General features: G+C 44.1%; 4 protein-coding genes across 7 annotated transcripts in view; 2 read left to right on the top strand and 2 right to left on the bottom strand.

Moving 5' to 3' along the window:
* Positions 1-215: 215 nt before the first annotated feature.
* Positions 216-7576, bottom strand: fkbp4 (FKBP prolyl isomerase 4). The gene is made up of 11 exons (XM_076733032.1): positions 7103-7576; positions 6376-6520; positions 6147-6289; positions 5926-6046; positions 4697-4853; positions 4429-4519; positions 4259-4342; positions 3997-4182; positions 3616-3759; positions 1582-1677; positions 216-1466 (listed from the first exon to the last, which is right to left on the bottom strand). Exons 1-11 carry the CDS (start codon positions 7199-7201, stop codon positions 1365-1367), a joined length of 1368 nt encoding a protein of 455 aa, XP_076589147.1. The 5' UTR covers positions 7202-7576; the 3' UTR covers positions 216-1364.
* Positions 7577-8388: 812 nt separating this feature from the next.
* Positions 8389-15667, top strand: ddx11 (DEAD/H (Asp-Glu-Ala-Asp/His) box helicase 11). The gene is made up of 26 exons (XM_076732374.1): positions 8389-8469; positions 8561-8779; positions 8873-8959; positions 9060-9196; positions 9295-9352; positions 9443-9550; positions 10151-10238; positions 10535-10737; positions 10896-10970; positions 11623-11700; positions 11776-11822; positions 11935-12014; positions 12130-12171; positions 12258-12325; positions 12403-12441; positions 12547-12685; positions 13348-13482; positions 13568-13680; positions 13758-13830; positions 14254-14357; positions 14435-14584; positions 14708-14776; positions 14865-15053; positions 15155-15230; positions 15334-15488; positions 15587-15667. The coding sequence occupies exons 1-26, from the start codon at positions 8404-8406 to the stop codon at positions 15620-15622; spliced, it is 2634 nt and encodes an 877-aa protein (XP_076588489.1). The 5' UTR covers positions 8389-8403; the 3' UTR covers positions 15623-15667.
* Positions 15668-16167: 500 nt separating this feature from the next.
* On the bottom strand, positions 16168-23680 carry wash1 (WAS protein family homolog 1). Of its 3 annotated transcripts, none has more exons than XM_076732376.1 (11): positions 23519-23680; positions 21851-21991; positions 20835-20946; positions 20574-20720; positions 18445-18581; positions 18190-18325; positions 17879-18074; positions 17618-17785; positions 17267-17425; positions 16691-16762; positions 16168-16606 (listed from the first exon to the last, which is right to left on the bottom strand). In XM_076732376.1, exons 1-11 carry the CDS (start codon positions 23524-23526, stop codon positions 16464-16466), a joined length of 1419 nt encoding a protein of 472 aa, XP_076588491.1. In that variant the 5' UTR covers positions 23527-23680; the 3' UTR covers positions 16168-16463. The 3 variants fall into 3 exon arrangements, with proteins under 3 accessions (XP_076588491.1, XP_076588492.1, XP_076588490.1); XM_076732377.1 differs by lacking the exon at positions 23519-23680 and adding an exon at positions 22600-22751 and having other exon boundaries at positions 16691-16759; XM_076732375.1 differs by lacking the exon at positions 23519-23680 and adding an exon at positions 22600-22738.
* The window catches only part of iqsec3b (IQ motif and Sec7 domain ArfGEF 3b), a 29059-nt gene continuing 28283 nt past the window's right edge, over positions 23402-24177 (top strand). For both annotated transcript variants that reach the window (XM_076732373.1, XM_076732372.1), the window contains exon 1: positions 23402-24146. In XM_076732373.1, the coding sequence (XP_076588488.1) occupies positions 23626-24146 (521 nt within the window). In that variant the 5' untranslated portion in view covers positions 23402-23625. The remainder of the gene's footprint in view (positions 24147-24177) is intronic.

The raw sequence follows: 24177 nt of genomic DNA, 5'->3' as shown, positions 1-24177 counted from the left end.
AACCAAAAAGAAGTGCTATAAAATACGTATGAAGTTCCACATCGTACCACAAAGGTTCAACTGGAACAATTCCTCCTGTGAAATGTCAACTGTCTGCACGTCCCTCGTTTTACACTTGTGTCGAGCCATATTTGGCCGGTCCCCACAGGTCTTCATATAATGTGATTTCTATGCAAAAGACGGGTCAACAAGTCAGTCAAGAATATCACACACAATCAAGTTGAAGCTCTTGTTTATTATATCCTTCTGTCAGGGCAGACCAAGCAGTGACCCTTCCAACAAAGATACACTCAACACACGGCCCCACAGTCCTGTTTTAACTTAGCCTCCTAGTTCAGTTCCTACCCCACTCTTACAGGCGCTGTTGACTAAAACGCACGAACAGGCTCACACCTTCCTCTGGCGTACCATCTTTAAACAGCTTGAATCTGATGAGCCATATATGCACACGTTCATACATGTACTTTTTACAGTAAATTAAGACTAAGACTTAACCGTTTATTACTTGAATGTGTCCAAGAGAAGCTGATTAATGTCCTTTCTAGCTGGTTTATAATGCACATATTCCAGTTAAGTAATCGGTTGTATTCATTTTGTGAACAATACAGAAATTACGAGCACGACACTGGAAAAAACAAAAGTACAAAGTCAATATTTCCAAAGAAAAGGTGAACAGTCCTGTATCCTGGGGGCTAGAGGGGAGCTCCATATTTAGATGAGAGAGAAGCTCAAAGTCCAACAGCTGTTCCAGGTTAACGTCTTATTACTCCATCTATCCACAGTGCTGCTACATACGTACTTTGGGACACAAGCATTCTAACATTCAGACGCATCAGATCTATGCACACAACCGTCACAACTCTAGGAATTGATCAGTAGGCCCATGAGAGGAGGGTTGGATGGATAGCATAAATCGTGGGGAGGGGTATGGGGGGGGGGGGGGGGGGGGGGGTGAATGGTCTAGCCCTTGACGGGTGGGGGTTTGAAATTCTGCGCTTAACACTTGGATGCACTTTCTTTCCTACCCAAAATGCTGTGTGAACACATGCACAGTTCAAAGCTGTTGGTTGACAGGGTTCAGGGTTGGGGGGCTTTGTGGCTCAAAACTCATTTATTCAAACCACGTCCCACAGTGCCATCAGCTGGGGAAGCCCCACCCGCTCCGCGAGCAGCCACAGCAAAAAGCCCAGACACAGAGAGAGCCAGAGAAGACGCACCCGAAATCAGTGCTGTCACTGACATGCTCGCTTTCTCTCTCACACACATACAAACACACACACGCACGCACACACACGCCTTAAACACAAATGGCTGAAGTTACAAAAGTCTGAAGAACAGATGAACCGTAATAGTCACATCTTCATCTACACCTTTGCTTCGCTGGCAACTTCCTTTTCTCCATTCTCAATCTCCATCTCATCGTCACCGTTCTCCTTCCTTCCACTCTTCACCCTCTCTGCTTCTTTCTGTTCAGGAAGAGAGAAAAAACCAAATCAGCATTATTTCCTCTCTTTTCAGTCTCTCTGAAAAGCGTGCCTCTCCCACCCTCTGGTGGCTGCTGTAGGAAACACAAGCTTTCACCTTAGAGTCCCTCTCGGCAAATTTCTGGAACATGTTGGCGTAGATGCGTTTGTCCTTCTCGTGCTGCTCCTTGATGCGTTTCTGACACAGAGCCACCTGTCCGGATACGATGGAGGAGAGGTCAGACAATCAGTGCTGGGTTGGGAAACACACTACAGTAATATTACTGTCCCCAAAAACGAGCTGTGTAACAGATTACTAATAGAATTTCAGTAAAAACAATACAGTTACCCTTCAAAATAAAGTAACTTGTTCCAACCTTACTTTTGAAATCCAACAATCCAACCACATCCCAGATTCATTTTCTCATTCACTGTACATGTACATCACCAAGTAGCAAGCCATCTTAGATAACGGACACACCTGCATTCAGCAGCTGGAAATATTCCCATTAGTTTGATTTTGTCGGAGGAAAAAATGACAAGAATATTACTCTCAAATGTAAATTGTGCATCGGAAGTGGTATGAAAATTCTTCCCATTGCAAAAAACACAACGTCTGACCTCCTGAAACACCTACTACAACAGCACAACAATGTTGAGCTTGTGGAAATAAACCCCACCAAAGATGAGCCCTGTGCAGCCGCGGATGATGGCTGCAGCCCTACAGTGTCTACACAACCAAAACTGATGCTGATTGTGGACAGCAGGCTATAAACCACTGAAGAACCAATGAAGATTGTGGCTGGATATGTGGTGGATGAAGTGTTGCCTATCTCCACAACTGACTCACTGTTGTTTGGACAGATTCTTGGGAAAATAAAATAATATTAATCTTAATTTCTATAGCACCTTTCATACAGAGTGCTTCCCATAGAAAAGACAGAATGGACATAAAAACGGCTAAAGACCGAATGTAAAATAAGATGGAGAATAAAACTCACTTGATAATGAAAGTAAAAGTGAGATAGAATAAGGATCCAAATAAAAAAACAATGCATAAAACCACAGAATAAAATATAGGTAAAAATAGGTTACAAAGAATGCATAAAGTCAAGTAAAATACAACGATTTAAAAGAAGTGCAGCTGATCCAGAAAGTCATGGCTAGTTAAAGGCTACAGTGAAGAGATGAGCTTTTAACCTTCCTTTAGAAATATTCAGTGAGCTGCTTCTCTGATATCTATAGGCAGTGTGTTCCAGAGCTTTGGGGCATAATGGACAAAGGCTGCATCCCCAATTTCCTTTTGTCTGTTCCTGGAAACCTCCAATAAAACAGCAGCAGATGATCACAGTGTTCTTGAAGGCAAATAATAAATGAGGGAGGTAGTGATGTAGGTTGGTCCTCGTCCATTAAGGGCTTTGTACACGAGGAGGAGGACCTTAAAATCAATTCTGAATGTTACAGGAAGCCAGAGCAGAGCAAAGCTGGATTAATGTGCTCTCTCCTCTTGGTTCCGCTTAATAGCTGAGCTGCAGAGTTTTGAATGAGCTGAAGCCTCTCAGTGTTTTTATTTTCAGGATGCCAGTAAACAATGTGTTACAGTAATCAAGTCGGCTTGCAATGAAGGTAAGAATCAGTTATAACCAGCATAAATGTTTGTACTTCAGCTGTTTCTTAGGTGGAAAAGTGAAGTTTTCATCACCTTCTTGTATACCACTCACATGCAACAGAAGACCTGGCCAGCTAACTTTGAATAATCTGATATGAGATTCAGCTTGGACTCTGTCAGAGTGTACAAAAATGTCCCCGGCTACTCAGTAATTACAACTGCTATAGTATGTGCTTTCCACAACCAGCAAATGAATGCAGCAGCAACAGTTCATTTGCCAAATGAGCGCATGCCAGATACAATAAAAACATCCAAGAGAGCAGCACATGCTGGTTTCGTTTTGGCTGATAGCACAATAAATACAGCCAGACCTCACAGCAAAATGAGTCTTGACTGCATATAAAGGGACACCTTAATTTATCCCTTTGAACCTCTTCTTTTTTTTATTTTAACAAACTCAGTTGTCATAGAGGCAAAATCAAGGAAAATAAGACCCTGGTTGAAAGATGTTGGAATTATTTTTCAACACATGTGGCATCATACTTGGCTCTTGGCAGCTTTGTTGGCAGGATACAGTCGGACAACTTGTTGGAAGTCATCTCTTGCCCTGTCAAACTCCTTCATACCAAACAGTGCCTCCCCCCTTCGGAACAAGGCCTTCTCATTGGATGCATCCAACTCCAGAGCCTACAATCATGAACAAAGTATGATGAAATGTTAACAAAAGTATTTAATCACATAGATGATCAGCAATTAGAGAAAACCTGTCTGCCAATATACCAGACATTTGTACAAACTATGCTAAACATAAAGAATTTAGGCACTACTCAGTCCAACACCAGCAACTCTCCAACCTGCTAAATACTGAATGACTCGTCGACAGATCGTTGCCAAACGTGTGTCCACCTTACAGACAAACTTTACCTTGTCACAGCTTTCAAGGGCTTGGTTTGGCTCCTGCAGTTTAAGGTAGCACATGGCCAAGTTGAGATGTGCAGCCAGCCGCAACGATTTTGCCTTCTTCTCGTCCTCCTCTGACAAACCAGACTCGTGTTCCAGCCATGACACAATCCTTTTGTACTGCACTGATGCCTGCTTGAATTTTCCCTCCTAAAGCACATTGGAGTCGGTGCATTAGAAACCAGGCATAAGTGTCAATCTAAATATGCTCTTCATAGCTGGATACCTTAAAATGCTGTGTTCCTTTCTCTTTGACGATGCCGCTCTGTTCCAGCTTCTCTGCAGTGTTCATCTCCCACGATTCCTTAGCCTAAAGAAAGCAAAACAGGCATTAGATCACTTCTTGGAGAGGAATATGTTGCTGTATACAGCTAACATGTAACTAGCCAAGATTACCTTCTCAAATGCTGTCAGCTTGATCTTATATTGCAGTGTTGCTCCGCCGGGAATGTTGTACTTTGCATTTCCTGCATTCCCAAAGCCATACCTACAAATCACACACACTTATGATTACTCATCTCAAATGGTGGCGCATATGGTAAATGTTGGTGTTGGTTAACACATAAATGATCTGATAAAACAAAAACATAAAGAAACACTTGACTATTATGACACATCATGACTGCAAAACGTTAAGTACATGTCTTAATGCATGTGGTCATACTTGGGCTTTATACTGAAGAGGGCCTCCTCTCCCTGCTCCATAGCCATGATAGCTTTCTCCACTCCAGCTGGCAAGCCAAGATTCTCTCCATCCCCAACCTCAAACTTCAGCTCTCTCTCGTCAAACACACGCCCCTCGCAGGAACCCTCCACAGTTACTGAGAAATTGAAAAACGCTGTGGTTAGCTTGTGCTACAAGTCAGACTCCACATAATCATAAACTTGTAACATGCAGCAGACCAACAGCTATGGGAAGTGGCAGCTGAAGGCAAGTGGTGCAGCTTCCAAAGTGTCAATCAAAATCTGTTGCTTTGTTCAGGATGGCTGTACCGTCAATACTGCTCCCACCGCAGGGACCATCCCTTAGTGTCTCTGTTATATATTTGGAGTAGGCTATGGCACAATGGATGCATGGATGTATGTATTCAAGTATCAACGTCACCCCAATTAACATTAAAAGGTGGCTGTGAACATTTGTAAAACTGCAGTTATCTACATGAAGCTTTGATTGGCATAAGTTAAAATAAACTGCAGTAGCTTCCAGCTGTCATGGCGAGGAAAAAAGAAGCAAAACCTTTAAGCCCTCAAATCATCCATTTCTCCAGTCCCTATCCCATTGCCCAAACCAGCAACAGGAGCTGTGTGGGCGTGTTGTTACAAGTACCACAGAGATAGATGAAGCAGATGAAATGCCAAGTACGAAGTTCAGTTTGAAGGCATTACAGCAGTTTGTGCTAATTTGAGTAAGGACTTTGTTTCTCTTTAAAGTCAAGTCACCTTTCAAGCCGCCAGCAGGTGAGCGTTTGATAGTCAAAAGATTTGGAGTCCATCACTTGAGCATCAAATGTCGGGTGAAATTTTAAAAATGCACCTGCACACGCACATGCGTTTCTCTATGGATTCATGTGTTGCCCAGGCTCAGTGTACCGTCTGAAGAGTCGTGGTCTGGCGTGTTGGTTGAAGGTTAATAATGCAAGTATGCTACCATTACTATTGTTATAGCAAAATCCCTCATTGCCATTATTACATTATTACACAGGGACTCCATAAAGTGTCCTTGGACAAATTAAATGAACTACTCACGAATCCATTTCATATTAACGATTTCTGATGGTGTGGATTTAGCTATATTTTTTACTCTTAAAGGGACCATAAATGAAAAAGTTGCATCTTCTATATATGCAATTTTTCCAGCATCAGCCAAGTAAGTGCTGTGTCTGAATGCCTTACCTTCAACGGCAGCTCCTTCATTGGGCTTAGAGTATCCCTGTCCTTTAGTGATAATGCGACGGATGATTCCTCCATCCTCATTATCGGTTATGTCCTCGCCTCGAAATTCAAACAGTTCCACCTACAAGTACGCAGACATGTCAATTAATAGCTTGACATCGTTCTCACACCTATAAATAATGAAGGTACGCAGTGGACAATCAAAATAGCCTGAAGCTTACCTCAAAAATAAGAGTGGCATTAGGGGGTATTTTGGGTGGGCTGCCTGCAGATCCATAAGCATACTCTGGCTTACAGATGAGCTGGCACAACTCCCCCACTTTCATTGTGGCTACACCAATGTCCCATGCCTTTATTACTTGACCTAAACACAGAAAAGACTGATGGTCAACACTGGCGATGCATCTACAGCCGGTGAGCATTCATGCCTCTGCCAGACATGAAACCAACCTTTGCCCAACTCGAAGGAAAACTTCTCTCCTCTGTCTCTGCTGGAGTCGAAGTGAGTGCCATCCAGAAGTGTGCCCACGTAATGTACAAACACTTTGTCACCAGTCATGGGCAGCTCTGTGCCTGTGCCCTCTCTTTTCACCAGCTGGGAAAACCGACAGCAGGAACAGATTATAACAAAAATCAGCAGGGGAGTCATTCATTTAATATAAAATCATCTCTGCAAAAGACAGGTAAAACCAGCTCCTCACATTTGTGCTCTCTACACCACCCTGCAGTCTGCTAACTTACTTTGCATCAGAAGAGGCAAGCTGCCAAATCCTTCATTGAGAATGAATGCGATCTGTACCATCTAATTTAAACCCCTCTGGCTGTGTGTGCGTTTGACTATTATATGCCTCATCGGCATTAATAGCTTTTGCATTTGCTCTTTCTCCAGGACTCCAGATCCTTCTACATACAGACGACTGAAATGGCTAATCAACCGTGTTGTTGACAGCCTGATATTAAGTTAGCCATGAAGCCAATGATAGGAAACAAAATATATAGCGTTGCGGTGTTGTCCACACTATAGTTATCTTGGAATAACGTTATCTGTTTTTGACAGTGCACGTGATAGCCTAGCTAACAACAGCTAACGTTAGCCTAGCCGAGTGAGTAAACATGCAGTCAGCTAAGCACTCTGCTAGCTAGATCAATGTACAGCTCCCAAAACACTACAATTTACCTTGAGAACACCCCCATCTTTCTTCAGTGTGACGTCCTCTCCCTCCATTGGGATGGTGTGTTGTCCTTCACTTGTCTGCTCCTCTGCAGTCATTGTCATGAAGTAGTTTTACCTCCAACGTCACTCTGACCTGCACAACAATTCAAACTACCGCTGGCTAATAGTGGCGGTGGCTAAAGCTAACTACTTCTCAAATCACGCCAAGTGCAGCAACAACCTAAGGTCAACGCTAGCTAGCTAAATAACGCAGTTTAAAGCTCGCCGCTAGCCTTACTTACTTGTGAATGTAGCTGTAAATAAAATACACACTACAGCTTACAACTAGCTTTGCGTTGAGACCGTGCTTTCGTTGTGCACCAGTCACACTTGTATCCGACCAGAGTAGGTGCTTCCGATCAGGATGTTTCAAGTCCACGTTGTCTAGCAGCCAAGCGTCTGACAAGCGCTTAAAGAAGGGCAGAGAATTTTCCAGACATTCTAGGAGGAACCGGGGGGGATGAGCCTGCGTATTGGCGATACCTGTACGACATACGCATCTTCCGGAAAGGCGGTGCTCACACAAAAAAACAGAGCAAATTAATAATTGATATGTATATTGTGGCTTACATAAATAATTGATACTATACTGAGTTCATACATTATTTAATAGCCACATAGTACCATGTTAAAGGACAAAAATAATATAGACACACATAGCCCCGTCCCCGCAAGTGGTTCAGTATCATAAAACAGGCACTCTTTGTTTTATCTTGCACCCTATTGGTCAGATTTTGTGGCCACTGCTCTCTGTTGGCGCGGTTGTCGAATAGTCGGAAGTTGAGAATATTAACACGAAGTAAAAACTTCTTTTTAAGGATATTTGCGGGTAAGTATAACAGCGATCCGCAAATTACATATAAGACTTAAACTAATAAGGGGACTTCGATTGATATAATGTTTGCTAGCTAACATTATAGGTATGGATTCAAGACGAGTGTTGACGTTTTCGTTTCAAAACAGCTTAATTTAACATCTCGCAGTCACAGCCACTCGTCGGGATTTTAACAAGATTGATCTGCGCAAAAGCAGCGCCCAATCCAACATGAGAAATTGGCGCCAGCATGTGTGCTTCATGTTAGACATAACATTACTATCAGAGGTTATGATAGTCTAAATACGCTGTGTGCTAAGTAGCCAGGTGCTCATTTCACCAAGACCACATCTAACCTTTATGTCATCTTCCAGGGAGGTCCACGAGCATGGAGAACAGTAGAACCCAATTTCCATTTCCCTACCAGCCCTACAGCATCCAGGAGCAGTTTATGCAAGCCCTGTACGGCGCACTCGACCAGGGCAAAGTTGGCATCTTTGAAAGTCCAACTGGGACGGTGCGTGTATGGCTGCACGAGACATCACAGCAGAAGCCATTAGATTTTATTGACTCCTTTGTGTTTTTAACATGTGTGTCCTTAAACCCAGGGTAAGTCTCTGAGTCTGATATGTGGAGCGCTGAGCTGGCTCACAGACTATGAGGAGAAGAGGAGGCAGGAGGCAGCTGCTCTGCTGCAGGAAGGAGAAACAGCTCTTTCCACCTCCAGCACCGCTCAGTCCTCCACCAGCAGCTCCTCAGCTGAGCCTGACTGGATCACAGATTTTGTTCAAAAAAAGGCAGAACGTGATTTGGTGTCGAGGTTGAAGGTAGGAATGGTCATTGCATTTCAGATGTCAGCTTGGCATGGATCTGTGGGAATTTGGGTGTTTGAATCATCGTTGGATGTTTTTGCGTATCAGGAGGAAGAAATGAAAAGAAAGAAGAGGGAAGAACGATTAGAAATGATCAGAAACAACGTTCAACTGAAGTATGCAATGAAAAGAAAAGTAAGTGATCTTGCACAGCGGCATTGTAAAGAAATATATAAAAAAGTACAATCACTGTGACTTAATGCATGAATTGTTGTGTGTGTGTGTGTGTCTGTAGAGCCATGAAGATGATGAGGCATTCAAGTTGCTCCAGCTCAGTAAAGAGGAACAAACAGAGACGCAAGGAGATCAAGAGGACGAGGAGCTTATTGTCGCAGAATATGAGAGCGATGACGAGTCAAAGACCAGGAGCAGGTGAGTGCAGCCTTTAGCATCATATCCAATGTTGCATCACAGCGAGGAGTTGAAATGAATGGACTGTGACAGCGCGGTGTGTTTGCTCTCATGCTCAGATTTTGTGCTGCTGAGGATGACGCCGATGATGACCTGGTTGAAGAACATGTTACTAAGGTGCGTGAGAGACGCATTTCACATTTTGACATAGTAACGAGTGTCAGACATTACCCTGAACTGAGACGACGCACATGTGCATGTTCTCAGATTTACTACTGCAGTCGCACTCACTCCCAGCTGGCCCAGTTTGTCCATGAGGTTCAAAAGAGTCCCTTCAGCAAGGACATCAGTCTGGTCACACTGGGCTCACGGCAGGTATGTGCGCGCACACACACACACACACACACACACACACACGTACACAATAAGACTACCAGTAAAAGATTTATGGTATGAGTTTTTATCTAATGAATTTAAGCAAAGGTCTCCCAAAAAAAGCTGGTCCAAACTTCTCAAATGAGAATATTCACTTGTTCTCTGAGTCCTCTGTGACCTTTCGAACTGTTTGACGGACAAAACAAGTGGCCTGACTTGAATGACATGTTCGATTCTACTAGGAATCACAGGTAGCGCTCAACTGAAGGCTGGTGTACTGAAAGTTTCGAGAAATTAAAATGTGTGTACAATGGTTAGCAGCTGTAACACTAGCGGTATGTTGTCTGCCACAGGCTCCTGGATGACCTAGAACTGTCAATTCTGTTTCCACGTAGAAGTAGGCTGTTTCCAGTGACACTAACTTTCCAAAATTCCCAAATTTCTTATTTATAACTTTCTTACTAGTATTTCCTGATTTTAGGATAATTGCAACAGTATACAAAACAGTGTACCATATCTATGTGCTTGGTATTAAACAGGAACTATTACATGTATTTGTTCAGTTTTTGCCCGGTAAACACGAAAGTGTGTACTTTCCAGAATCTGTGCATCAACGAGGAGGTGCGTCGCCTGGGCAGCATCCAGCGCATTAACGACCGCTGCATGGAGATGCAGAAAAACAAACACGGTGAGAGCCCCTCACACACCAGCTCCAGAACAACTGATCTTACACATTTCAATCCAACGTCAAGCTTGTCAGAGATTTGTCATGTTTAACATTTTATTGAACCTTTGCCTGAAGATGAGAAGCAATAACAGCGAGTTACAGACACACAACGTCAGACGGATAACACAAAACAAGGAACAAATCAGAATGTCAGTCTAAAACTTGAAATAAGATTTTGACCCAAGAGCTGTCTTAAAACACAAAAACGAATCAGACCAGTTTATCCTTGCAACGCTGCCTGTTCTTGCATTTTGCAGAGAAGCAGCATCATGAAGAGGGTGTAAAACGTAAACGTGGCCCAGCAAAGAGTGTGTGTCCATTTTACAAAGCTCCAGCAATGCAGCAGATGAGGGATGACATTCTGGGGACAGTGCACGATATCGAGCAGCTGCTGAAGCTGGGCAGAGACACACATTCATGTCCCTACTACTCCACACGCCTCGCTATCCCCCCTGCACAGGTAACACTGTCATCTTTGTACTTCCTGCTTCTCGTTTGCTTTTTTGCTTTGCTGCCAACATCAGGAGGAGCAATGAGGAGCAACAGTCAAACAGCTGAAAGTATTTTAGTGTTGTAGTGTTGATCCGTGTGCTCCATGTTGGTTGTATGTGCGCACAGTTGGTGGTGTTGCCCTATCAGATGTTGCTTCATGAAGGTACAAGAAGAGCAGCAGGGGTCCAGCTGAAGGGGCAGGTAAGACTAGGTTATGTTTGAGCATTTCTGATTCTATCATAGATTTTATTTCGACTCAGCAATTGTCATTAAAAAAACGACAACTTTTTTTGTGTTCAAAATTCCCCCAGTAACATCAAAGACACTATTTTTTTTTATAAGCAGTTCTTGTATAAGCACAGTAAGCAGTGTAATTATGGGGTGTTTTAGTCTGTCTGGGTACCTGATAATTCTGTCATTGGTGGTATACGGTGGCCCTGAGAGCTCGGCCCGCTGCAGCTTAAGAAAACACATGGCACAAGACAAAACACAGTCAAATTAAAAAAACAACACGCAGAGTGAGGAGACACACACAGATCCAGAAATGTGCCCTAAGAACAGTGAAGAGAACCAAACACAGAAAAGACGAGTAAATCCAGAAAAGCTGCGAGCAGCACAGACGACAGCAGAAACTGTTTCCAGGGGACACTGAAAGTGATTAACACAGTCGGGACACGCTTGTTGTTGCCATGTTTGTGACTCATGAAGTTATTGAGGTCGGCTTTTTTAATTTTTATTTGTGTGTTTTCATAAGTTGCAGTACCTTTGTCTCTCAGGGCCACCGTAGTTTCACGTATTTGAAGTGGAACTGATTTGGCACATGACTGACCAGATATTTCTTCTTCTTCTTCAGGTGGTGATCATCGATGAGGCTCACAATCTTAGTGACACTCTCTCCTGTATACACAGCGCGGAGCTGACGGGAGCACAGGTAAACACATTCATGCACATCATGTTTAAATGAGGCCTGTTCCCTGTAATAGGCTAAAATGTGAATCCTCTGCAGCTTTGCCGTGCCCACTCTCAGCTCGCCCAGTATGCTGACCGCTATAAGTGAGTATACACACACACACGCACACACACGTACGCATGCACGCAGCACTCGTTCATAAATGAAATATTGTATTATCTTCTTCTTCTGATGTTTATCTTTCAACAACATCAGGAGCAGACTGAAGGCAAAGAACCTGATGTACATCAAACAGATTCTGTTTGTCATTGAGGGGCTCGTCCGGGTGCTGGGAGGTGAGTTTTGTTTGGGCTAAAATTAGTTCTGATTATTGATTATTGCCAGTCTGCAACATGGGCAGGAGGGGAAATTGCTGGATTGGGCACATGTGGCATTACGTTGTCTTTGCAGGGAAGGTGGGGCAGAATCCACAGAGCCAGACGACTCAAGCAGGTCAGTAAATGATTACACACATGAACGCACACTCATACACACCGAAGCAGACATTGCTAACTAGTCATGTCTCTTTTGTCTTTTAGGAACTGAAATGCTTAGTATCAATAACTTCCTCTTCAAGGCTCAGATCGACAATATCAACTTGTTTAAGGTAGGTGAAAATCACAACCATGGCTTCAGAACACCGTATCCAGCCTGCAAACTCTGATTCTTTCATTCTCACTTTAGTTACAGAGATACTTTGAGAAGAGCATGATCAGCAGAAAAGTGAGTGTTTGATATGTATTGATTAATGCCTCATATAAATACTGTTGAGGTCAGAGAGCGATCAAATGCAAAAGCGAATGAACACCACACACTCTCTCCCTGCAGCTGGGTGGCTTTGTGGAGAAGTACGCAGGAACAGGTGTGAGTCTGCACACTCAGAGCAGCTCCAACAAGGAGAACCGACGCACCGAGGGCTTGAACCGCTTCCTTCAAACACTACAGAGCAACCAGAGCGCTGCGCCAGGTCAGAGGGTTGAAGTCGCCCACAGATGGACATCCACACTGCTGACGTGTGGCATCATTTACTGAGAGAAACTGGATTCTATTCAGCAATGAGAAAAGCTTAAAGATACTTGATATCAGAAAAAAAAACACTTGGGAATAGACATTTTTCAACACCGACTGTACACTTTCGTAAACAGTGTCCACAACTGTATTACAGTTGCACAGGCAAGAGAATAAATATCATATGCATCAAACTGTTAGCATGTTGCTAAAAACAAGACGTAGGAAACAGAATCAGAATCAGCTTTATGTGCACACATGCAAGGGATTTGACTCCGGTTTAAACATTGCTCTCAATGTATATGCACAGGAAAAAAGACATACAGCTCAATCAGGACAAAAAGACAAGATAAAATAAAAGTTAAGTTAATATTAAGTAAACAACAAGGCAATAAACAACATATACAATGAAATTTACAATGTGACAGGATCCAGTGCATGTCAAGCTGCAGTGAGACCTAAGTTGCACATGCAGATATTATTGTTCTTTCCACAATATACCCATGCCCCTCACATCCAGCCATCTCACATCCATTATTCAGCAACCATCAGACACTGAACAATGTCGTTTCCTCCGGTTCTTGCCGATGATTCATCTGTTATCTGCTCTCTCGTGTGCAGTTTCCTCAGCAGACCAGCAGGGGTCTGCAGAGGCAGAGAAAGTGCTGTCTGCGTCCCCCATGATGCAGGTGGAGGGTTTCTTCATGGCCCTCACCAACAGCAACACCGACGGCAGAGTGGTGGCGCACAGACAAGGTAGCATTTTTAAAAGCCCAACGTCACATAAAGGGCCGTGAGGAAATCAAAGTATTTCAAAGCACGCCGTCTGTCTTGTGTCCAGGTACTCTGTCAGAGAGCAGCGTCAAGTTCCTGCTGTTGAACCCAGCGGTCCACTTTGCCCAGGTGCTGAAGGAGAGCAGAGCAGTGATCATCGCAGGAGGAACCATGCAGCCTGTGAGTCACTTTAAATCCACTGGAAAATAAACCTTTGCTGTTGTACGTTTTCCAATTCTAAAAGATGTTCTATGTAGGTTTCAGACTTCAAACAAGAGCTGCTGTTTTCTGCCGGAGTGGCGGAGGAGCGCATCACAGAGTTTTCCTGTGGTGAGTGACCCATTTTATGACACCGCAGTACTTTGTTGAGCTTCTCTTTTCTGTTTTTTATAATGCACTCTCTCTCAGCGACGTGTTTATCAATATTTCCGTCTGTGGGAATTTTTGATGTATAATATAATGCTTGACAGAGGCTCGAATAATAACTTGTTTTTTTGTATGAGCGCAAATCTTCGGCACTCAGATTGACTAGTTCTGACTCTGGTTCAAGTAATGAAGGTGACAGATTGTGTTATTAGGGCAGAACTGACCAGGAAGAGATGATAAAAATGATCCAAACAAACCAGAAGTAAAGCATGAAGTAATCCTTTCACTCTATACAAACTCTTAATGATGACGACTAATTGAAAATGGCATTTTTTTTTGATCATGTTTGTAGATTATATTGAACTAATGATTGTGTTGTAATTGTAGGTCACGTTATTCCTCCTGAGAACATTCTTCCCCTCGTCTTGTGCAGCGGCCCATCTGGTCAGGAGCTGGATTTTACTTTCCAAAGCAGAGACTCTCCACGCATGGTAGTTCAAGTTCCTGCTATAATACCGTTGACTTCTTTATGCGAGCGTTACTGTAAATGTGCGCTGTCTGTTGACAGATGGACGAGACGGGGCGCATTCTCTCCAACATTTGTAACGTGGTCCCAGGCGGCGTCGTGTGCTTCTTCCCCTCGTACGAGTACTCGAGGCGGATCGTTTCTCACTGGGAGGCCAGCGGCGCGCTGAGTCGTCTGGCTAACAAGAAGAAGGCACATCTCATGATTTCTCTAATGAAATGAGCTTTAAAACAAAAGAGTGAAAACTCACAAATTCTTAATGTTGAAAAGAGAGTTGTCTCGTCAGCCTCTAAGCTATCACCATTTCTTTCTCAGATCTTCCAGGAGCCGAAGAAAGCCAACCAGGTGGAGCAGGTGCTTGGCGAGTACTCCCGCTGCATCCAGGTAAAACTGTCACCCCTCAAACTTCGGCCCTCCTCATACACTCGTCATGATTTTGTCCCTGACAGCGTGTCTCTCTTCCTTTTGTCAGAGGTGTGCTGTGGACAGCGGTGGCGGGCTCACAGGAGCGTTGCTGTTCTCTGTGGTCGGAGGAAAGATGAGCGAGGGCATCAATTTCTCCGATGAGCTGGGCAGGTGCGTGGTGATGGTGGGGATGCCGTACCCCAACATCAAATCCCCGGAGCTGCAGGAAAAGATGTCCTATCTGGACAAACACCTGGTGAGACTCTCCGCCGTCCTGCTCGTCTTCACCGCATCCACAAAATACAAAGTCACAGGTGTGCTGGGGTGAAGCTCACCGTCACAGCTTTGTTTTTTCAGCCTCACAGTGGAGGGAGGAGCCCTGGACAAGCACTAATAGAAAACCTCTGCATGAAGGCTGTCAATCAATCCATCGGTAAGAATGCAACATTCACAACAAAACATATGTTTATTTGTTCCATAGGCGATAATATTGCATGATGAGTATTCATATGTTTTTGACTTCACCCACCCCAAAGGAAGAGCTATCCGTCACCGTGGCGACTATTCCTCCATGGTGCTGTGTGACAGACGTTACTCTCGACCCGCTACGCTCTCTAAACTGCCCACATGGATCAGAGATCGCACCAGCACACACACGAGCTTTGGCCCTGCTTTTGCTGCCTTACGGAAGGTGAGAAGCAGCTTAACTTCCTGTGTGCGTCTGCACTCAAACCACTGCGTCATGACTCAAGCGTATTCACGTGTTGTCTGTGTATTCCTTTTCCGCAGTTCTTCCAGGAGAAGAAGCGGAGTAGCTTCAACTGACATTTCTCGTGTATTCCACTTTCCGAGCCCGGGGTTAAGAGGAACTCTGGAGGAAACTCAGAGAAAGTCGCTCTGCGGGAAATTTCACGTCTTCTAATAAAAACTGCAAAGATGATTAGAGGGCTGTGTAATAAGTTCCTTATCACAAGATTGCAGCAGCTCTTTTATGCTGCTTCATGTTTACATTCCTGAACGTTCTGAAGCCATCAGATGTCTGAGTGCTCCTGGCTGGAGTTCAAGCTTCAACCAGGGAGGCAGTTTTCCTGTTTTCACTGCATCATACTTGCTTTATTTAACATGCAAACTGTCAGATCTTATCTGTGGCTTCTAATCTGCTTTGGCTCGCTAGCATCTCTGGTTCAGAGACGTGAAAACGACAAGTATCTGATGGCACACTGCAGACAAAGTGTGAGACCTGCATGTTAGAGGCAGAAATACTGAAAATGTTCTGTAGCAGCGCTGGCGTGGGCATCCATGTGACTGATTCACACTTGAAGAAGATATTAAATATTTAAAGCACTCAATGTAAAGTGTTATGTAATGCAAAAAAATACTTTTATTAGAGAGGCAATGATTTCAGTGACTGTTCTAATATCTGCTTGTTTATCTTTATGAAAATATGTTTTACAAGTAACACGATTATCAATAAATTGTTTTATTATTCGAGTTTTAGTTATGTTTTATCATTATGAAGCCCATTGCCCATTTTACACTGAAAGTTTCTGTTAGTGGGAGAACTTTTTCCAGTAATATTGTGTGATTGGAAGTTCTTGGTACATAAAATGATCCCAACACTACCGAATACTTTCATTATCAGTGCATCTAGTGTTCGTCTGTCATGTTATGCTTCCCAGTCGTCGTCGTCTGTTGTTGAATGTGGGGCAGGAAGTGGTGGGATGACATCTGACATCCTGGCAAATGCGCCGCCAGTACCAGCAGGAGCATCACCCGACTCCCCTCCAGCTGGACCCTTACCAGATATGCCTGCAGAGGAGACAGGACACATTTTTCACTGCCTGCAATCCCAAAGGCCTGCATCAGTTTTGTTAACATAAAGGGGATCCTCACCTTTCCTTCGCATGGCAAGTTTATTGAAGAGGTCAGACATAAAGTCTCCACCACTGGATGCCGCTCCCACTGCTGAGAGACAAAGACAGGCAGCTACTAAATAATGATGCTATCTGTATTTTTTATTTTAAATTAGTAACTGGAGCAGTGAAATGGTTTCACTCATTCCTCAGTGCTGCGCTTCAAAATGGAGCACATCACTCCAACGAGACTTTATCTGGTTCCTCGGTATGAGCAGCTCTCTAAAAATTAAATGCTGGGTCGTGACCTGGCCAGCGAACCAGAAATAATGAAGGCAAAGATATGCCCCATGATATTAGGTCAGACTATTTAAAACAGGGCTGTAAACATGTCAACCTTTTAATGAGGCTGATGATAAACATTATATGTATACAGACACAAACACATCCTGACATGCAGTGTGACACACTGTACACACTCATGGCTGGATGCTAACCAGGGATTCGTCATGCGCTGCTTTGATCGCGTGACCTTCCCAGCGTTGTTAAAGAGGCATCGTGTAGCACTTAATAAAACATCAGCAGAACCACATCCCCACTCAAAACAATCTGACACCTTGCTCTTGCTCCTTCTGTTTCTTCTTCTCCATCTTGCGCTCTTTGACGTTGCGTAACTTGGCCTTGCCGATGCCGCCGGCGTTGCGGATAGACTCCAGGAGACTGGCACGGCCGTCTGATGGCTGAACCACCTCGCTGGGAGCGCCAGACACCGGGCCTACAGTCAGAGGAGACAGTCAGGGGTGCATTTACACCTATTAATGTCAGTACAGCTGATCTAATTATAGATTTTGTGTGTGTGTGTGTGTGTGTGTGTGTGTGTGTGTGTAAGGGAGAGGAAGCTTTTCAAGCTTGATCATATTCCTGCGGAGCCACTGCCAAGTTTCTGAATTGCATTCATGTGGCAAACCTGAACTTGGAGCTCGAGAGACTTCCATGGGACCCTCAACAGGAGGAGGAGGTGGAGGAGGAGGAGGAGGGGGAGCTCCTGCAGGAGTGGCAGGGGGGAGGGCAGGCTCAGGAGGAGGGGGAGGTGGAGGTGGTGGAGGAGGTGGAGCATTGGGCTGGAGCTGAGGTCCTGAAACAAAGACATGAAAAATCAACATCACCTCACAAAAACAGCCATCAACATGAAGCACAGTGAGATAGTGGGAAGTGTGTGAGCACGTACCAGGCGCGGTGTTCTCCTCTGAGAAGGAGGGCAGCTCGGGGATGTTGTGGGTGGGTCCTGACGGGGCGAAGCCAGGCCCGAGGTCGGCGCTGTAGGACAGGTCGTCTGCGATGCCTGGCAGGTCAGGCAGGTAGGATGGCACATCGATCTCGGGCACCTGGCCCAGGTCTGGCACATAGAAATACGACTCTGCTGTCTGTTAGAGAGAAAAGATGAGCAAGATTAATTAGGAAATTTATCACTACCAATCCTACATAGAGAAAAAGTCAAACTAGCAGTGTGTTTCGGGTGGAAAAGGGTGTCAGAGGCACCTGTCTCTCCAGCTGCTCTCTCTTCGTAATGGACAACGGTGCGTCAAACGGCTTCTGTTCTTTTTCTGTCTCTAGTGTTGTGTGTGTTTTGGTCACTGCTCCCGCCAGAGGATCAAGGAACACGTACTTCTTATATCTATAAAAACACACAAATCCAAAAATATGAAGAAAAGATTTCAGTCTAATCGGCATTTACAGTTAGCGTCCGTGTCTATTTGTGTGTGTGTGTGTGTGTGTGTGTGTGTGTGGACTCACAGGTTCTCTGTCGTATTAAAGAGCAACAGGGAGCTGACAGATGAGATGTTGCGTGGCAGGCTGCCCAGCCCCTCCTCCGTCTCATCCTCAGACTTCTTCTTATTGCTCACACACACTGGGAAATACATCAGCTTCTCCTGAAAGGAAGACATGCAGACAGAGTGAGTGGGAGATCTGAAAAATGCCAACTACATCTTGAATAACGTAAATCACAAATGCCACAACAGAGCTCCTGCACACAAACACCGCAATACCGAATTATATGGTCGGGGACCTTGCTTCTGGGGGATATTGAATAATGCATTTCAGCACCAGGGAAAATTGCCAGCAGTGTATTCATTTTTTCCTCCCTCTCTGACAAACACACAGACATACACACAGACACAAAAACAACACACTTGCAAACGTAAGCAAATGCAGCAGAAAATATGCTGGTTTTCATAAAGTTTCCTAAGATGGTGACAGAAAAATTGTGGTGTTCTCTATAAATAATGTAGGGGCTTGCGCTGAGCCACACACACACACAGAGACACACAAAACCACTTAGGCAAAGAAAACCCAAAAAAAACTCCCACTGCCATTCATTGCTTTTTTCTGCATGTCTGCGTTGTTTTTCATCTCCTCACCTCCCAATCAAACATCAACTTTGCTAATATCAAATCAGGCCGCTCTGTCCCCCTCTGCCACATCCTTTAACCTGTAAAATAACCCGCCTCAGCCTGATGAATAATCTACCCAAACAAGCTAGAAAATTTCCATGCAAATGCCAAGGTGCCCATTATTGCCAATGTAACGTGTCATTACGTTGATGCCGTTTGGTTATTTAACTCAGAGGTGTGAAAAATGGAGACTGACGTGGATGAAAGCTCATCAGTGCCGGTTGACTGATGAATGTTTTTAACATGCATGCTGCTAATCATGAGAGAACAGCTGATTGTGTAGGAAAATGATTAATTTGCACAACGATAAAATAGAAAATTTGCCATCACAGCGCAACCACTAACACATAACCCCATAGAAAGAAATGTGTTTATTCTTACTGTTATATATTGTTATGGTGTATCCAGATCAGATCAAAAAGTTCTTTGAAACAGGGATGAAAGTTTTAGTTTTGGTCAACCTGAAGTTCTGATGGGGAGGCTCAAGCTGGAGGCAGTGTTTTTTAATACGACATTATCAGATCAGAAGATCCAGGCTTGGTGATAGCTATCATGACATGTGACCAAATCCACCTGCCTCTCAAAGCATGTGTGTCAATTCTGTGCAATTTAAGGTAATTTAAGGTGAACCAAAGCAGCCTTGATGTCCTTCCCTGCCACGTCGTCCCACTCTTGCTGAGGGACCCCGAGGCGATTCCAGGTCAGACAGGATATGTAATACCTCCTCAAGGAAACATCCAGCAGACATCAGACGCTCCCATCACCTCAACTGGCTCCTTTCCAACATGAAGGAGAAATCATTTCCAGCTCATTCTGGATATCTGAGCGTTTCACTCCTCGGGGTGAGCCCAGGCGAGCACCCAGGGAAGGCAGATCATTAGGCTTCTTCTATCAGTGATTTCATTCTTTTGGTCATTACTCAGAGCTCAGGGATCAGAGGTAAGGGTGTGAATGTAGATTGTGTTTTGCCTTCGGGCTAATGCTTCACACCTACGTCACTGCGGATGCCGCAGCAACAGCAGACGTTGGAAAAGACTGGCAGAACTGCTGCGTAAATGCTGGTGGGTCATGGGAGTTTGCCCGTACACAAATATGAGGGGTCGCAACATTGGTTCCAAGTCCCTCATGGCCTGTAATGACCGGAGTGAGAGCTCTGACATAATGCTCAGCAGTAAGATAAAAGCCATGTAAATGGAAAATTAATCATGCCTCTTTTTATCCCCGTTTTGCACCCGCAGTTTTAGCAGTGTCAGCTGTATAAAGAGGCCCCAACACCATCAGGCAAGCACACTTTCTTCTATTTTATCTTAGTTATAGCACTATGGCTTGTGGGCCTCAAGACATTAGTTGCAGAGCACTTTGTGAAACCATGGCTCTTAACAAGTCCTCTTTTTTATTGCTGCATAATTGAAGCCATTGTATGTCCAAAAAAAATGTGTGCTTAATCAGCATTTTAATGGATCATCTTACCTGCAAGGCCTTCTCATCAAAGGGTCGAAGTTTATTCTGTATCCTGTGTCGGGAACGGCTTTGTGAAGAGGGGTCTGTAGCCTCAATAAAGATTGATGAGTAATCCTGAAGACGATCTGGGGCCGGGTACTTGGCACTGGAGAAAACCTAAACAGACCAAAAAAAGAGGTGATGTAACAGACAGACACAGGGCTAATTATTGTCGTCACTGATCTTGCCACCTTATAAAAGCTGCCTTTCAAAGCGAAGGTGCTCGGTTACCTTGGTGGCCTTCTTACTGCCTTTGATCTTGTCGACGCGGGCCTGAGCTAGTCTGATCCGGTCAGTGATGCTCTTCAGCTGGCAGCGGTTCTTTTCTACACTGTCAGACACCCTGGAAGCCACACACAAACACACACCAACATGAATGTGGACATACACACACAGAGGAAAAAATACATATGGCACAATCGAACATAGAGGAGTGTGTAACTTCAAACACCCTATTCCACTTCTCTCCTATACACTCTGCACAGAGCTGAATTACAAGAATGACTGAATTAATTGTAAGCTTCTTGCATGTATTAAAGATTAAATGAAAGTATTACATAGCTGATTCGGCATCGATATCGATTATCTAATTGCTAACACATCATCTTTCAAAAGATTATATTCATAAAGCAGCCCTGGTAATAGATGTCACTCATTTCATGTAATTACCGGAGGCACCCTGTTCGAAAACAACACAAGTGGTGGTTTAAAATATGGATTCCACATGTAATAGCTTGTGCAATCCATAAACTATGTCAGCGCATGTTTTCTCTGTCCAGAAACAGAAAGTTAGACACTATGTTAAGTCAGAAAATCGTCTTTCTATCACTTTAAAACATTTGACATTTTTGCCTTTAACAAAAAAGTCATTAACAGTCAATCGACAACACAGAGAACTGCAAGCAAATCTCATAATTTGTGAAAATGTAACCAGTAGAAAGATGTTTTAACTTGACTTAAAATATTTAACTAGTCATCACATTAACTGATTATTTAATTTTCTTTTGAGCAACCAATCGAACCAATCCTTTCAGCACTACTTATGTACGATGCATACCATGTGAAGCAGAAATGAACAGTCAAAAGTGACAAATCCTCTCAAGTCAATCCTGTAGTCTGTCACTTGCTTACCAAGGGAAACCATGGCAAAGTCATGTTATAGATACCTGCAACAAACTGGTGGTTTTCATTGTGGCTGTAAGTCTCTACCTCTAGCTCTTTGTGTGTGTGTGTGATTCTGGTCTTGCCTTTTGAAAATATCCGTAGAGATGGTCTCCAGGTAGAGCAATGCATCTGCTATCTGATGGACAGCCTCCTCTCTCCTCAGGTCTGGCTGGATGAGGGGTACTGAGTACACCTGGCCCTCCAGGCAGTGCTTCTGGGTCATCCTAAAGACACAAACGCAGAATTAATCTTAGAATCAAGAACAATGCGACGTGTTGCACGGTCGATCTCTGATCCTGAGCGCAGTAGACATCGGGATCAGTGTGACAGTTTTACAGTTAATCAACCTTTGGCCTGTGCGTGATGATGGCACAACTGGGAGAGAAAGTGCGTAATTTTGATGACAGAATCATTCAGATATTTCACAGTGATTGTTGGTGGTCCCAACTTCACAAAACTATCATAATGTAACCTACAGACAGTCAGGCTAACTAAAGCCGAACCTCTTTACCAAACCACACTTCACGACCTCATCTGACTCTCACATGACTGCTAGAATATGCTTCAACTTAAAACTAGTTACTGTTAAAATGCTATGTTTTCTCTGTTTTAATGCGTAAATCGGCTCAACTTGATCCCAGTAGTTGTATATGTAATATCAACAGCTAATAAACACACTACGGCTGTTTTCTAGCGAAGATATTCCAAAGAAACAATCTATAAATTGAGTCTGTCCATGCTAAAGAAAGCATAGCTGCAAGTCTTGAACCGAATAACAACTGTTTACAATGTCAAACTGCGAAACCTAGTCGCTTTTAAATATTAGTCTCACCTGACCATGGGTGTTGTTTACTTGTTAACGGTTACAGGATATATATAAAGAATAGCTGCTATGCTATCGGTGCTACAATTCGAGCGAGCAAAACAACGGTTCAGCACTTCCGCATCCCCGTGTCATGTGACCACGCCGGAACTACGGTGTTGCATTCATGTTTCCTCAGAAATGTCTGTTTTCTGACATGATCGCTCCTGAACAACTTGAATGAACTGAGCGATTGACGAACGTTATGATATGAGTGGGAAAACACACTTTATCTTAATATTATGATAAAACTCCAAAGCAGTATTCACCAGGAACATAAGAATTATTATTATTATTGACAGTAATATTAATCATATTTTTTGTATTATTTATTAGTCAGTTGTGTGAGATACGATATGTAAAGCAATTCGAGCTGCATCTGCTGAAATGTGCAAGTAAAAATTTCTTCTTCTTCTTCTTCTACTACTACTACTACTACTACTACTACTAATAATAATAATAATAATAATAATAATAATAATAATACGACTAATGGTACACACGTATATTAGCCTACAACAAGTTTGATTGATAATTATTCAAACAGCCTATGATAAGCTATAAAGGAGATATGATGTTTAGATTTAGATTTTACGTGCAGTAACTCAGGCACAGGAAAGTTACTCAGATGTTGAAACTCCTCGAACAGCCTATAGGACGCGCGCTTGCTCCATAGATTTCTAGTGCATGTGCGTAATGACGCATCCGTCCTCCAGCGCCTCCTCCCCCTTGTCACATCTGGATCTGGTTCCTCTCATCAGCACCGCTCAGCGCAGTGGGAGAGAGAGAGACAGAGGGAGGGAGGGAAACGACCGAAGCGGAGGCTAGCTCGGTCGGTGCAGCCTCATCCACAACCGAGCAGAACCAAGAAGAGGACCGAGCAACTCACCTTCTCATCCGCACTCACGGATATATTGCATCTCCTCTGTCCTCCATCCTTCATTCCATCTTCTTTTATTTTTTCTTCTCCTACTCTTCCCTCCTCTTGTCTTGAGTATGATGAGCTCCAGCCTGCTGGAAAACCCGGTGCAGGCGATTCTGTACCTGCGGGAGCTCACCACCATCGTCCAGAATCAGCAGAGTCTCATCCAGACCCAGCGATCCCGGATAGAGGAGCTGGACCGGCGTGTGGACGAGCTCATCGGCGAGAACAGGCACCTGCGGGACGTCAGGCTACAGCAGCATCATTCTTACCATCACCATCATCACCATCACCCCGACCCCAGCTGCCTTCATCATCATCACCACTCTCAGGACCCCCAGCTCAAGACTAGTGCGGGGTCTCTGCCAGACCATGCGGCTGCACCAGCACAGGTCGAGGCGGCTCCGGTGGTCCAACCGTCACCTCCCCAAACTATGGACCCGGGGGACATGCAGCTGGTCCCGGCCGACCCGTCCACGGTTTCTCCGGTTGAAAGTGACCCAGAAAACGGCGGAAGTTGCCACAGCTGCCGCTCTCTGGTTCCAATGACCCCCACAACCCTTTGTCGATCCCTGGCCGTTGCAAGGAAATCCGAGTGAGTAGAGGTTATACAGTTGTTTGAATAT

The sequence above is a fragment of the Chaetodon auriga genome, chromosome 6 (assembly GCF_051107435.1).
Source record: "Chaetodon auriga isolate fChaAug3 chromosome 6, fChaAug3.hap1, whole genome shotgun sequence".
Classification (NCBI taxonomy): Eukaryota; Metazoa; Chordata; class Actinopteri; order Chaetodontiformes; family Chaetodontidae; genus Chaetodon; species Chaetodon auriga.
The sequence above is the reverse complement of the archived record's forward strand: the minus strand, read 5'-3'. Positions and strand labels throughout refer to the sequence as shown.

Excerpts from the sequence above, each read along its gene's own strand:
- fkbp4 (XM_076733032.1), bottom strand. The coding sequence starts at position 7,201 with ATGACAATGACTGCAGAGGAGCAGACAAGTGAAGGACAACACACCATC. Across the intron at positions 4,343-4,428 it reads AGCTGACAGCATTTGAGAAG|GCTAAGGAATCGTGGGAGAT; the intron begins GTAATCTTGGCT and ends TGCTTTCTTTAG. Across the intron at positions 1,678-3,615 it reads ACAAAGCTGCCAAGAGCCAA|GTGGCTCTGTGTCAGAAACG; the intron begins GTATGATGCCAC and ends GTATCCGGACAG.
- ddx11 (XM_076732374.1), top strand. The coding sequence starts at position 8,404 with ATGCAAGCCCTGTACGGCGCACTCGACCAGGGCAAAGTTGGCATCTTT. Across the intron at positions 8,470-8,560 it reads TTGAAAGTCCAACTGGGACG|GGTAAGTCTCTGAGTCTGAT; the intron begins GTGCGTGTATGG and ends CCTTAAACCCAG. Across the intron at positions 12,015-12,129 it reads GCTCGTCCGGGTGCTGGGAG|GGAAGGTGGGGCAGAATCCA; the intron begins GTGAGTTTTGTT and ends TTGTCTTTGCAG.
- wash1 (XM_076732376.1), bottom strand. Across the intron at positions 20,721-20,834 it reads GCAGTAAGAAGGCCACCAAG|GTTTTCTCCAGTGCCAAGTA; the intron begins GTAACCGAGCAC and ends TGGTCTGTTTAG. Across the intron at positions 17,786-17,878 it reads AGAGGAGAACACCGCGCCTG|GACCTCAGCTCCAGCCCAAT; the intron begins GTACGTGCTCAC and ends TCTTTGTTTCAG.